Source organism: Trachymyrmex septentrionalis, unplaced genomic scaffold, assembly GCF_001594115.1.
Source record: "Trachymyrmex septentrionalis isolate Tsep2-gDNA-1 unplaced genomic scaffold, Tsep1.0 scaffold37, whole genome shotgun sequence".
In the NCBI taxonomy this organism is placed as follows: Eukaryota; Metazoa; Arthropoda; class Insecta; order Hymenoptera; family Formicidae; genus Trachymyrmex; species Trachymyrmex septentrionalis.
In genome coordinates, this window is record NW_017305536.1 from 9,421,028 (window position 1) to 9,435,348 (window position 14,321).

The 14,321-nt window shown below is 31.8% G+C and overlaps 2 protein-coding genes across 3 annotated transcripts; both read left to right on the forward strand.

Moving 5' to 3' along the window:
• Nucleotides 1-392: 392 nt before the first annotated feature.
• Nucleotides 393-3,488, forward strand: LOC108750454 (DET1 homolog). Its single transcript, XM_018489897.1, has 7 exons — nt 393-1,085; nt 1,244-1,381; nt 1,463-1,607; nt 2,032-2,140; nt 2,234-2,710; nt 2,807-3,013; nt 3,103-3,488. Exons 1-7 carry the CDS (start codon nt 678-680, stop codon nt 3,284-3,286), a joined length of 1,668 nt encoding a protein of 555 aa, XP_018345399.1. The 5' UTR covers nt 393-677; the 3' UTR covers nt 3,287-3,488.
• A 2,447-nt stretch (nt 3,489-5,935) lies between these two features.
• Nucleotides 5,936-14,194, forward strand: LOC108750788 (60S acidic ribosomal protein P2). Of its 2 annotated transcripts, XM_018490524.1 has the most exons (5): nt 5,936-7,008; nt 7,218-9,088; nt 12,762-12,934; nt 13,679-13,780; nt 13,987-14,194. In XM_018490524.1, the coding sequence occupies exons 1-5, from the start codon at nt 6,136-6,138 to the stop codon at nt 14,055-14,057; spliced, it is 3,090 nt and encodes a 1,029-aa protein (XP_018346026.1). In that variant the 5' UTR covers nt 5,936-6,135; the 3' UTR covers nt 14,058-14,194. The 2 variants fall into 2 exon arrangements, with proteins under 2 accessions (XP_018346026.1, XP_018346025.1); XM_018490523.1 differs by lacking the exons at nt 5,936-7,008; nt 7,218-9,088 and adding an exon at nt 12,084-12,165.
• The last annotated feature ends 127 nt before the right edge of the window (nt 14,195-14,321 follow it).

Here is a 14,321-nt window from a genome sequence, read left to right on the forward strand (position 1 = left end):
CAGCGTCATAGTAATTAAAGTGATAAATCAATTATACAATATTCTGATGAACTACAACAAATAATAGCAAACATCACATTTAATAATGTAATTATAATCAGTAATTACAAAAATAAAAAGTAATAAGTGATTAAAGTAATCAAAATGAAATAGTATAGTATTATGTTATTATCTTCCAGCTTCTTTTTTACATATATTCAAATTTACAATTTAATAAGACCAAGGGACATGTCATAAGTTATGAATAAATCTAACAAAAGATAAAAAAATTAATATTTCTTACTTCAATATATACAATCGCATTATTTTGCTTATTAGCTGGAGTAAAAAAAAATTGTCAAATGCACTCGTTTGATTGCTCTGAAGTGACGATCAAACATGATTGGCTCTTATCTTTAAGATCCGGCCGTTTCGACCAATCATTCCTCGACCGCCGTTGTGGCATTCTGTGAACGATCACAATAAAATTGCGCAAGCGCAATTTTCGTCCATCTGACTGATAGCTAACCTTGTTTTTGAAATTTGCACAGTTTCACATAAGGACGTTGGGAATAATATCGAAAGTAAACAACGTCCGCTCCTGTTAAAAGATCCGATGTATTGCACGTAGTATCGGCAATTTTCTCCGCGATCGGATGCCGTTTACGTGCTCCGTTGTCGCGCGATGAGCTTGTAGGATGGCGACGAGGGAGAGTAGGATCGAATCCGTGGCAGATCCCTGCCCTGTGAATCCACGCAGGATCGGCCCGCAGAACGTGGTGGTGCGTCTCCGACGTAGGGAGACGATGGGTTGTCCATATCCAGGCACCCATGTGCACTGCGCTCGACAGTTCTACCAGAATGTCTTTCCCAACTTCACTGTGATGAATGTGGAGAAGCCGCCGTGCTTCCTTCGCAAGTTTAGCCCAGACGGGAGGTACTTAGTGGCGTTCAGCGCGGATCAGACTTCGATCGAGGTGTACGAGTACCGCGGAGCACCGGCTGCCGCAGACTTACTGGCCGACTGCGAAGGCGAGTACATCGGCCACAAGAACGACGACTGTAGCTTTCACATACGAAGTAATATCTTCGCGCGATTTTTCAAGGTACTGGATACTAACCGACTCCGCACGGCGTACGCCTTTACTTCGCGGATTGTAAAAGATTAAAGAAAAGAGAGAAATAGAGAGAAAGATAGAGAGAGAGAGAGAGAAAGGGAGAGAACCGGTGAAATTCATGTACCAGCTCTGAAACGTATTTGTAGGTAAAGTGGATTATAAATGTAGTAGAAAGCAACCAGCAATTGAACAGAGAATGCAGTCTTTTCACCGATGACGCTCGGTATGTAATCGTGGGCTCGGCCGCTCATATCCCTGAGGAATTGAGGCCACATTTTTATCAGGTAGCAGAAAATTTCTAATCGTTTTATCTAAGATTATTATTCTTTTTGAAAAAGTGTTTAATAAAATAATATTTCTTAAAGATTTATTCCAATAATGAGGCACTGACACCGAATCCTAGATCACCGCTTGAAGATTATAGCTTGCACCTTGTTGATTTAAGGGGTGGAAAATTATGTGACACTAGACATTTTAAAGTCGACAAAATTTATTTGTCGCACAATCAAGGTATATAAACGAAATTTAGACAAACTATCGCTGCTTATCTGACCAAGTTGGATCTAGCATTGTACGAGTATGATTTGCTGAGAAGAGCACAAAAAACTTTGTTCACTTTTATATAGGTGCTGAACCTCTTGTCCAGCAATGAAACTTGACTCAAATGAAAAATTACTCTAGCCTGTGAATTTGTACTTTTGAATTATTTGAACAAATTTTATCATTTTTAGGTTCTGAATATACAATATTTTAATATCAACGGATATCAAATAATTCAGTAGTCTATTGTTCCTCTATTGATTAGTATATGAGTATTACTGAATGAGAAATTCAAAATAGGCAAAGCTTTTTTTAATTGCTTTTGTTAAAATATTGGTCAATTAGGGAATTAACAATATTTCAAACTTTTAAAATAAATTTATTTCCTTTCTAGGTTTATATTTATACAAAGATATATTAGCAGTTTTATCTGTACAGCATCAAATGATTCATATCTTTCAAATTCTTGACGGCATGTTTATAAATGTCAGAACAATAGGAAGGTATTGTGAGCGCACACATTATCTTACTAAATGTTACAATTATTAACACTTTGATAAAAGACATGAAGATACAACATAAATGATATATGTTAGGTTTTGCATGGAAGACGATGCTTATTTAGTGACGAGTGCTTTTCCTGGGATTAATTGTCGGCCATTTAAGGATGTTGCAATAAATAGTTTGAAGCACAGATTACTAGTATATTTATACAAAAGAGCAGAATATATAAGCTATGTGACCAAGGATCCTTATGAACTGAGAAGATTTTATCAATATTTTGATCAGTTAAATTCTCTAAGAATGTGGAAGATGCAGTTATTGGATACCAATCATATCTTGGTGAGATATGCTAGCGAAGAAGTAGCAACATTGCAAGCAACTGAACCAAATGCGCAGCCGGCTTTATTAGTGGTTTACGATATGGTTACGGCAAAAATTTTGGCGGCTTACGACAACGCGTCGACTCAATTGTTAACCCAATTCGAAAACTTTAGCGACTTTTTCAGAAATGCCAGAATGAGCACAGATTGTCAGTACATGTGTTCACCATCTAACAATATATATGCACGGTATATAATATTATTCTTCATCTTAACATTAATGCATACATAAAATACATGATTATTTAAATAATTTTCCTTTAACTTTGTTTCATTTCCTTTCAGATTGTTGCAGCAAAGATTTAAGCAAACGATAATAAGCGCTAGATATGGAGGCGTAACTGAAGCTACAAAAAGGCTGCTTGCTCAGTTACCAATATGTGCACAATCCTACTCGAGTTCTCCATACCTCGATTTATCTTTATTTTGTTACGACGACAAATGGGTGTCTATGATGGAACGCCCAAAAGCATGTGGGGAACATCCAATACGGTTGGCAATTTATTCTTATCCTCGTGATAGAAAGTTATCGAGAAAACTAATCTTTGCCTGTGATTTCTAATTTCTTTTCTTTTATGCAGCTTTTATGCACGTGACTCGGGTCTTTTAAAATTTAGAATGTATGCCGGTATGCTAGGACGAACGACACCAACGGCTGCAAGACGATTAGTTGCGTTCACGTTCCATCCAACTGACCCATTCGCAATATCGGTGCAACGTACTAATGCAGAATATATTGTTAGTTTTCATGTTAGACATGTCTAGATCTTCCTTTTCTCGATACATGTATATTTTACTGATGTACAAAGAGATTTCTTATATCTCGTAAGAATTGTTGAGATCGCTATCGCTAAAGTACAAAATGGGGATTCTGCTTTACGAACGAAACTATGTTACAGCGTGATCATACATGTTAATTATATTTAAGGACTATCATCGACTGTTAGCATGTAAGACAATTGTAGTTTAATATACTTTTAATACAATTAAAAGATAAAAATTCTTAAAAATATAAAATATTTGGTAACATTAATGAAGCCTTAAATGTATATATAAGGCCTGACTATGAATACGCGCATAAATATTCTGTTCACCTTGTATTCCTTTAATTTGTGACTAAATGTTCTGTATATTCTTTCATCTTTTTTTTATCAATATTTAATTTAATTTGTACTAATCTTAGCTAAGCTTAATATTTTACATATCGATCAATAAGGCTTTTTAAACTTGTTAATTGGCTGATTCTTGGATCTTTCTGTTCTACAGCCAATCAACAAGCTTGAAAAGTTTTGTCGACCGATACATGAAATATTACTCCTGCAATGATCATAGCCAATCAAAATGCATTACGCTGGACTATTACAAGAGAAACATTCCATTTGATGCTGATGCAATTAAGGGCGGTATTCATATTTTCATTAAGTTATGGCATTATTACCGCCCTTAATGTGGTACCTTAATTTTCATTAAGTTGCGCTACTGTATATACTGTGCTAGTAGTGTCACAACTCATCCCAGGAGTGATACTACTAGTAACACTAATGCGAATTTATAATTACACTTCTACACTACTAGTCACAAGTAGTATCACTGTTCATATCAGCAGTGACACTAGTAGTATATTTTCATGCGGGAAACGTAGCCAAATATAGCAACACCAAGCAACACGTAGCAAATGCCGGAAACGATGACAGCCATATTGAATATTAGTTCCTCATTTTCTGTGTCATAGTTATGAGGACGCCACAAATGCTGGTGACGGAAAAACTATGGCAGTTTGGTGGTCCTGAGTATCACGGTACATATTGTGGTTTGTAAGAAAACGCAATGTTGCCAGCTTGCCTCGCACTCGCGCATGCGCGCAGCCTAAAGTGCCAATAGAGTATCTAATCCGTTCGTAAAACTGGCGTCCTTAGTCGCCCCAAAGAGAAATAGAATTATAAATATATAGAAATTAGACATACCTCTTATTGTGAGGTATCAATTTCTACATTAATTTCTACTATTTACATTATCTATATGAGAAGCTGATTTCGACATGCCTTGATAAATTATATCGACAACATTTAAGCAAAACATTACAAATTTTACATCAAACTTTATTATCATTCTCTGCCAACCAACCTTTAAAGATATTTTCGTCTAACCAAGATCTTCTAAATTTTCGGATACATACCTTTTTTTGAGCCTTTTTCCTGACTCCATTGCAATTCATTTTCTAACCTAAAATACTTTACCTCATTTCTACTTTCCTCTTGGGATTCCTCCTGTTGTTCAGTTTGGCGCACAGACTTCGCGGTCCACACGACACCACATCGTTACTTTCATCTAATGGCTACAGCACTGCGCGCTAAGCTGTAAACACGCATGCGCGAGTGCGAGGCATATCTGGCATCACTGTCGAAAAATCATGCACTACAGAATATGCAAAAATCGTTCGGAACAAAGATAATCGGATTGTACTGACTCTTTCGCCGTGTATATTAGTGATTGATTTCTGATTTTTTAGTCGTTCTTGTGTCAAATTTCATAACAATCGCGTCGCATGTATTATCGCTGACATCTGGAACGCATTAGCAGGAGCGGAACGCACATTTTCAGTGTAATTTGTCAGAGTGACTCTCGGCCGCTCATGTTCTAACATTCGCAGCCACGTTTTAAGTTCATCGTCAGAAAGGTCAGGAACTCGTCTCCATCATAAACTGCAACGCAAAATATAAGGAGGTATTTCTTATTTCATGGATGCTTTGTATTTTATATTCTGATGTAAATGCTCTCTGTTTATGTATTTGTCTTTTTTTTTTCTATCGGACAACCTCCTGTTGCTCATATGCGCGCGCATATTTACAGAATAATTTACTTTTGATAAATAGTGCGTTGTACTCTGTCTCTTCTCTAGTGCGCGTTATTTAAAGCATTATTATAGTTTTTATTACATGTCTATATTCTAACTTAAATTATTAATTGTATATGTATATGCAGTATGTTTGGTTTAAATGTGCTCAGTTATCTTACAAATAAATAACAGTTGTATAAAAAGTTAGTTAAAAGTTATTTTGTGTAAGATGATCTATATTCTATATAATGACTAAGTGAAACTTGAAAATTTTTATTTAATGCTTTTAGAACAATTTTATTTTTTCTTTTTAATGGAACATCTATTTTAATGGAAGGATTAAAATCTATTTTATTATTTTTTGTTATACAATATTGTAAGAACAGCTTGCTATTTAGGCAATGATTCAAATCACACGAAACCAAACTTTTGTGACCAAACTTTTCTCACTCTATTTAAAGTCTCTTCTATCTTAGTATACTAAAGTTATTTAAGATGCTATTAAAGTTATTTAAGTTATAAATATATATAGAAAATAATTTATATTTTATTCTTTAAATGACTTCTTTTTGTTGTAGGAATCTATGAGAAGAAAAGCACAATTAGATGTACAATTCTCATGAAAAGACCATACAATCCTTTTGTGAAATAGTTCTACACTCTCTTACATAAGCGTGTGTATATACATTTTTATGTATGTATTCTTGTGTATGTATGATATAAGCATATATATACAATAACAAAGATAATTGTACTTAACTGTGCTGTGTTAGCAAAGATGAATGAAGTGTACAGCGATAGTAAAAACAGTGTCTTCAATTCAAAATTACAAAACGTGACCATAAAAGTGACATCACCGAGTGAAGATAAGTTTCTTCCACATACATTTAAATTGCCTACAACATCGACTAAACATTATCCAAGAAAAAATAGATATCTATTTCAATACAAAATGGCTAAATCATTGCTTGATACTACTGATACGGATACTTGGAATTCGCCAAATACGAGTTCAGACTGTTGTATATACAACTCACTTCGAATGTTATCTAGATCAAGTAAAATAATGAATGCGCTCAGTTCCACTCATAATTCCTTTCGTCAAGACACTGTAGGAGGAATAAGAAAATCATTGAACTTTGACTCGAGTCCAAGTCCAAAAGGAAACAGTAGTTATGACGAGAATTCTACCAGTTCGATCAACACTGATACATCGTCATCCATATTAAATTTAAGTTCAGTTGATTCAACTGACAGTAACGTTCCGATGACATCTGGAGAATCTATCGACGAAAATCAGAATCAAACGCCTCAACAAAATCGGAAATCGAGCTATAGAATTGATATAAAAGATAATATGCACATACGGTCAAGAACAATTTATTTAATGTCGTTGATAGGACAACAGATAGACGAGAGACGAAAGAAAGAGGCATTCAACAAAAATGCCTCTTATAAATCTTCACATCCCTTTTACTCATTCAATTCATTCATTAGATCAAAAGGACCCAGCCTTGTTATACCTGTGAGTACACCTAGGAATCTATCTCAGGAATTTAACCAAGAATTAGATGATAGATCACATACACCTGAAAATATAATAAATGTAATTCCTGAAAGTATAAATTCTATTAAGAAGAGTCACAAGAAGGTATATACAATTATATTTTATTATTGATTTATCTTTGCTGTCTTATTTGTGAATTAATTCTTACAAATCTTTATATATTATAATTCTACACACATTTAATTATCATCTCATTAAAATAAATTTTATATGTATACATACATATATGTATATTCGTAATATAAACAATATATATATTTATAATTGATATACTAACATTTCTATTTTAACAGGAAAAATTATATTCTTATGAAGAACCATCGTCTATTCAGCAGATGGATGTTTCTATAAAAAATGATGATTTACAGAAGAGATTTTCAAGAACTATGGAATCTCCGGAAATAGATGTGATTGCTACAAGTAATTGCTATGTTGCTTCGGAAAATGAAGAATTTCGTAAGAAAATCAGAAATATTCAGAGACATATTTACAATGACGAACATCGTAACACTGAATCAGATTTTGATTACAATATGCAGCAGAAAACTGCATCGACAATAAATGATTCGTTGGAAAGTGGATTGGATCAAATAGAAAGTGATAAAATGCAAGATATTGATTCCATTGATGAGAGTTGTGAAGAAGATATGCAAGTTAAGGCATGTCTTGTAGATCAAAATAATGAAGAAAAAGATTGTTCCAACAAGAATGTTTGCAATGAAGAAGTAAATCAGTTATTGTTGCAAAACGATTCGTCAGGTACTTGTAATGTTAATGTGACCAGTGAGAATAGAACAGCGTCTCCAGAATTTAGTTCAAATATTTCTCAAAATACTAACGTAGTAGTTACACCCGAAAACAACATAAATATATTAAAGCACGTATTGACCGAATCAATTAAGAAATCGCACAAAAAGATGAAACATGGAAATAGAAAGATGTTGCTTAAAACCTCGATCAAAGATCCTCATCAAAAAATGGAATTAACGAAATCTGAAATATCACTCGAGGGTGTTTGCGATATTGATCAAGATATTGAAAGTCAGATACCTGATGCGATTCATGTCTCAAACTCACAGAATTCCGAGCTTGATCGACCAAACACACCCGAAAATGTAAATTCAAGTAGACTCTTATTACTTGGCTTTCATTCAGTTAAAAAGTCACATAAGAAAGACAAACGTAGCAAAAGAACTTCCAATTTTGTTGAATGCCACAATTACGAATATTACAAGGAAAATAATCTATTACAACATAAATATGAAGAGGAAATTTGCAGAACCTTATGTAAGAATAAATCTCCTGACATATCGCCTACAGAGAAGTCAGTAAGCACATTTTTGCAAAGTAGTACACCCAAATTTTCAAGTACTTTCGTGTCTTTAGGATGTAAAGATATAAACGATGAATTTAAGATTTTTACTCCTATTAAAAAACGACGAATTCCAGACATTATGAATTATGTTTCTGCGGTCGATATGTCACAAGAAGAAGATGAATCTGTACAAGGAACATCAAAGGAAATTGATTGTTCCAGATGCGTGACACCAGTAGCACGTTGTTCCAAATTGAGAAAACACGATCTTATATCGGAACGCGATAACGTTAAAAAATCTGAGACTGATATAAACATTTCGAAAGTGACGGATACTACAAATCCAAAAGATAAGAATGGTAGATCAACTCCAATAAATATGTCGACGACGGAGTTGCTTTGTAATATAGACTCGATTAAAAAATCACACAAGAAAGACAAACATAACCGTAACAAGAAGCCGATTTTAAAGAAAAAACGATCATATATCGAAAAGAGTGAGCATATCAACTTTGGAAATAATAATAAGATGTTGGAAGAACCTACCAGTTGGTCTTTGAAGCATCATTTCGACAAAAATTATGCCGAAAAAGAGATGTGTATTACTATGCGTGAAAAGGAGAAGAATAAAAGTTATAAAGAGTTTGTTTATGATGATCCCAACGATCCTCAACCGTCTATAAGTCGAGAAGCAGATAATATGGAAAATGTAAAAAATACCACAAAATCCAAGTTTCTGGATACAACGCCTCCAAATAGCTTAAGAGCAATGAATTTAATGAAATTGGTGCAAACGACTTCCATTAAAAAGTCTCATAAAAAGGAACGCAACATTAACGCACAAACCAAGTATATTCTGATGAGTCAGGAACATGAGTTATCTGATGATGGATCAATATTTGACGAAGAAGAAAGATTAAATTTCATTCAAAATGACAGTATCACCCATGACATATAATAACATATGATGACATATAATAGATAAATTAAAATAAGATTTATTAGATGATGTTATTGCTATAAGAAAACAAATATAATACACAATGCCTTAGTAACAGATATAATATGTAACAAAAATTTTTGTCTAACGGAGGAAATTTTTAAATCAATATTTTTGATAAATTTTTCAATTATCAGTATTGCCTTTCGCGTAAATTCTGAGTTAGAAATTAAGATTTAGGATTATATCTTTACTTTCTTTGCATAGTTTAATTCATAAAACTTGCTTTTAACGCAGAGGTTACTGGAATCTTGTTGAGATCAGATGGATTCGTTTAAGTAAAAAACAAACACTAATATTAATAAATATTATAATTAAAACTGTAATCATGTTCATGTTCTTTGTATACTCTGCTTATTTTAGAAGACTAACTAAATAAAAGATAATTATAAAGTAGCTGATTATTTTAAAATTCTGTTCAGCTAAAGCTAAATTAATTGAATGAACAAACAAATAAAATGTTTGTAAGATGTTAAATGAATTTGAAAAGACTTGATTTTTGTGCCTTCAACAAAGGATTAAAGTTATCGCAACATTTTGTAGTATGGATATAATTGCAAACAGTGCGATTATCTAATAATTTTAAGATAGTAGTTTATAAGAGACAATAATATCTTTCAAAGGTATGTTCAAACTTTGCGTAAATATTTCACGACTGATACTAACAGTATTCGAAACACGTACATGGAATATTATTTTCTATAATTCTTGTGAAAATTATCAATATTAAATATCAATTTAATGTTTTTCAAGTTAATTAAATTCTTGATTGTATTGTTTTTAGCATATTTTTACATATATAGATCTGTTGCGGCACGATTATAATATTAATTTTTGTATATTTTATACCGCAATTTTGTTACGTTTTCGTATATAATTTATATCATATAAGAGCTGTATATTTCAATATACTCGGTCAGTATTGAAAATCTATAGTATACATAATGTGAATTATGAATTAGATTTTCAGCATATGGCAGAGTAAATCAGAAAGTGGAATATATATAAATAATTTAGGAAAAATTGCAATAAGAAAAAGCAGATAATATAAATGAAAATAGTATTGCCGATATTTACATTTACTGGATTTTATATCATTGATTTATGACATTGATCGATATCGATTGAAATAATGAAATAAGTTTATCTATATTAGTTTACTTTAAGGACTTTTTAAGGGTGTCATTTCTTTTGTGCGCTTTTGTTTTAAGACAAATTTTTCAAACCTGTCCTGCATATATTTGTTGCACGACAAACGCACAAATAGAATAGCACTCTAATTAAATCGCATTATGAAAAATTCAAATACACTGAGCACATATATTACTACGCCCCGATATACTTGCATGAAAAAGACATTTACATTTCAATGTATACTATTTAAGTATTATGAATTAAGTTATTTTTTTTTTTAATATAAACGCGATTAATGAATAAGTAAATCCATGCATTTACTTTTTGTAATATTGTATTAAAAAATTAAAAACGTATTTTCTATCTATGATATTGTGTACATTGATATGATCCTTCTTTCTTTCTAGAAAATTGTTACAAAGAACTTTGTGTATCTTTTCTTTCAATTAAATAATACGTAATATGTATAAAGAATTGAATATCTTTGAAATAGTTAATTCGAAAAGCCCACATTATTACTTTTCCTATCTGGTGTAAAAATTGACGATGTATTTGTCCTTTTTTTTTTCTTTTTTTTACTATTTTTCCAAAAGGATAGATTGGATTCACCCGAGTATCTTCAACAATTTTATAAGTTTTCCAGCAAGAGACAAATTGACAAGAGTCATTCTGTCCTTGTTCGATAATCAATAAGAAACAAGACAGAATTATTCTTTTGTCGATTTGTGCCTCTGCTGGAAAGCTTCCTTTCCTTTATTAGGTATTGATCGGTCATTTTGGATCATCTGCCTTCTTGAATTACTGAAAATAGTGTGAAAAAAAGATTGGTCACAATATTTTTTTAAGAATAAGCATATGGGATTAGCGATGTTCGAGATCAAAGATAAATTAATTATTGCATGGAGCAATTATATCTAATAATTTGTCTAATATTTTAGTTCAATTAAAGAAAATATGATTTAATTATATTTGACTTTTGCAATAAAGCTCGATAAATATCTATTTTGATTTCAACATACAACTGGTATACATCTGGTGTGAGAGTGCAACACGTGTTTGAACACATGCTGCACTCTATCATTTCTATCTAAAAGCCATAAGCTAAAGTTTGGCATTTTACGTTCAATCGGTAAATCATATAATTTTGTCAACAATTAATGATTTTTTATATTAAAAATTTTCTTATAAAATTATTTATATTTTATACAAAGTTTTCTAAAGTGTAATTAAACAAGATTTGACAATAATTATCCAGATAATTTTATAATTATATGAAGAATTCTAAAAGAATTTTTGTCAGGATTTTATAATTCAAAAGAGATCCAATATAATTATATAAATATAAGAAAAGTTTTTTAATTAATTAACTAATACATTTGTACATAATGTAATTGATCAATCGATAAATTAAAAACTTGTTTATAATTTAAACTATGGACAATATTCATCAGTATTTAATCGATTTTCAAATTGCAAGTACGATCTTAAGATGTCATAAGTCAATCACAAGTCGTATTATCATCTTAAGATATTACTAACATGATCTTAAAATAAAAACGGACTACAAATACTGATCTGAATATTTTTGAAACTCCATAATTAACCGACATATTGGCTAAGTTTATCCAAATGCATTCGAGAGGGCGCGACAGTAAGACACGAAGTCTTCTATCTATCATCCTTTCATCAGATTTATTTCTTTCAGTTCTTTTCTGGGCTTTTCCGGTACAAATTTCGTACACGTTTTGATATTGCTTCGGCGGATTCACGTTTCGTGTCGTAAGACTTAAAGGTATGGTTAAACTTAAATTTTATTTTTATAAAGAATAATATTCTACATTTCGGATTATCTGAATATCGATAGATCGAATTAATTAACGTCTTTGTTCGATCGCACTTTACAATTCGCCATATCGATGGATACTTTCTATTTTCCATCCATCACGTTCACGTGAAAGCGCAAATATCCAAGATTATATGTAACTAATATCGCTATCCACTCTTATCCGAGTTACGATTAAATTTATTAAACAATATAGTGTAAATTTTGAGAGTAATATGAGGCACTTGATAGAAAATAGAAGTGGAGTTCGCGCGCGCCAAGGTGCAATAGGTTATGATCCGGTACAAATATATCAATATTTAAGATATAGATACGTTACTTATCACGCTCCGATCACGCGAATGATGTTTGTGGTTCTTATATGTATAAGCCAAACGTATCTCACGTATATTTATAGAAGCTTCTTATTTCATGATGATTATTTCACCATCTTTCGACTGAATGATTGTGAGGATATATTTTCTTTTACTGAGCACAATTAGCTCTTAGAATAATCACATTGTACAAATTATCTTGCATTTATATTTTAATATACTATTTTACAGAATGCGTTACGTGGCCGCTTACATGCTGGCAGTTTTGGGAGGCAAAGCCTCGCCAAGCCAGAATGACATTGAAAAAATTCTGTCGTCAGTAGGAATTGAAACTGATGCTGAGAAACTAAAGAAGGTCATTAATGAATTAAATGGCAAATCGGTGGATGAACTGATTGCCAAGGGTATGTCGATACATTCTTTAAAACATTTATGATTGTTTCTATCAGATTATCTTTAATCTTGATTTAACTATTTTTTTATTTCTTTCTACAAATTGAAAAGAGATAAAGAATAAATTACAATAAGATTGAAGTTAAATAAGTGCCTATAATTAAAAGTGCATGAGAAACAAAATTGTGGTATGTAGAGTAAGTAAGCTCAGAGAGAATATATGGATTTTTTTTTCTGATAGGCTTAGGATATAGCAATAGCTAGAGTAAGTAATTTATATAGAAGCGTAAGTTAAAGATAGGATAAATGTATATTGGTTGTTTATTTGCAAACCAAGTTCCTTCTTGATGTTAGCTGAAATAAATTAATTTTTTTCTATCTTATTCACCAAGATTAAACTTAATCTGCATTTATAAAAATGGATATTACAAATATTTATTTGATTTGTTCTTTTAAACTTCTTATATGATTGTTCTCTCCACTAAAGAGAAAAAAAAAGGATAAATACAAGTTCAGCTACAAAGAATAGATCTATTGTATTTCCATGACCAAATACAAACTTGTAAAATGAATAATATGAGTTCCTAAAACTATTTGTCTCATAGTTGTTTTACCCAACTTTTGATTTTCTAATTAACCTGTTACAAAACCAAAACATACTTGGAATAAATTTAGAGATTGAACCACCAAGTCAATCAATTGTTTTTCAGAACTACATGTAATCCAAATCAAATTATATTGTTTTGCAATTCTAGGCAGAGAGAAACTATCATCCATGCCAGTTGGTGCAGCAGTCCCTGCTGGTGCTCCTGCAGCCCCTGCTGGTGGCGCGGCAGCTCCAGCTGAAGAGAAGAAAGGTAGGTTTACCACTTCAAAAGCCTAATTCTAAGATCCATTCTTTTTAGTTGAATTTCTTGCACTTTATCTTTTCTCTTCAACGCGAAAAAAAGGGGAAAGAGAATTATGCAAAAAATTCAACTAAAAAGAATAGGCTTCTATTTAAGATGTTTATAATGATATATTGAATGCTTGTGAAAATAACGAATAATATTTCTTTTAACAGAGGAAAAGAAGCCGGCTAAAGAAGAATCTGAATCAGAGGACGACGATATGGGCTTTGGCTTGTTTGACTAGACTTTTTTTTTATCATCGAAGAACGAAATACACTGCATTCTGCAGCGGTAATATAAGCGATATTTCCAATTTAACTTTTATAAGCGTTAAGGATCATTAGCTGATATTTCTGCTGGAGAATAAAGCGTACTTTTAACTGAATTCAATACCAACCTCTTTATATCCCTACTTTTAGTCACGTTTGATTCTAAACAGAATTTTATATAAGTTTTGAACTTATTTAAATTGAATTTTATTAATTTAAATTAAAACAATTATATATAT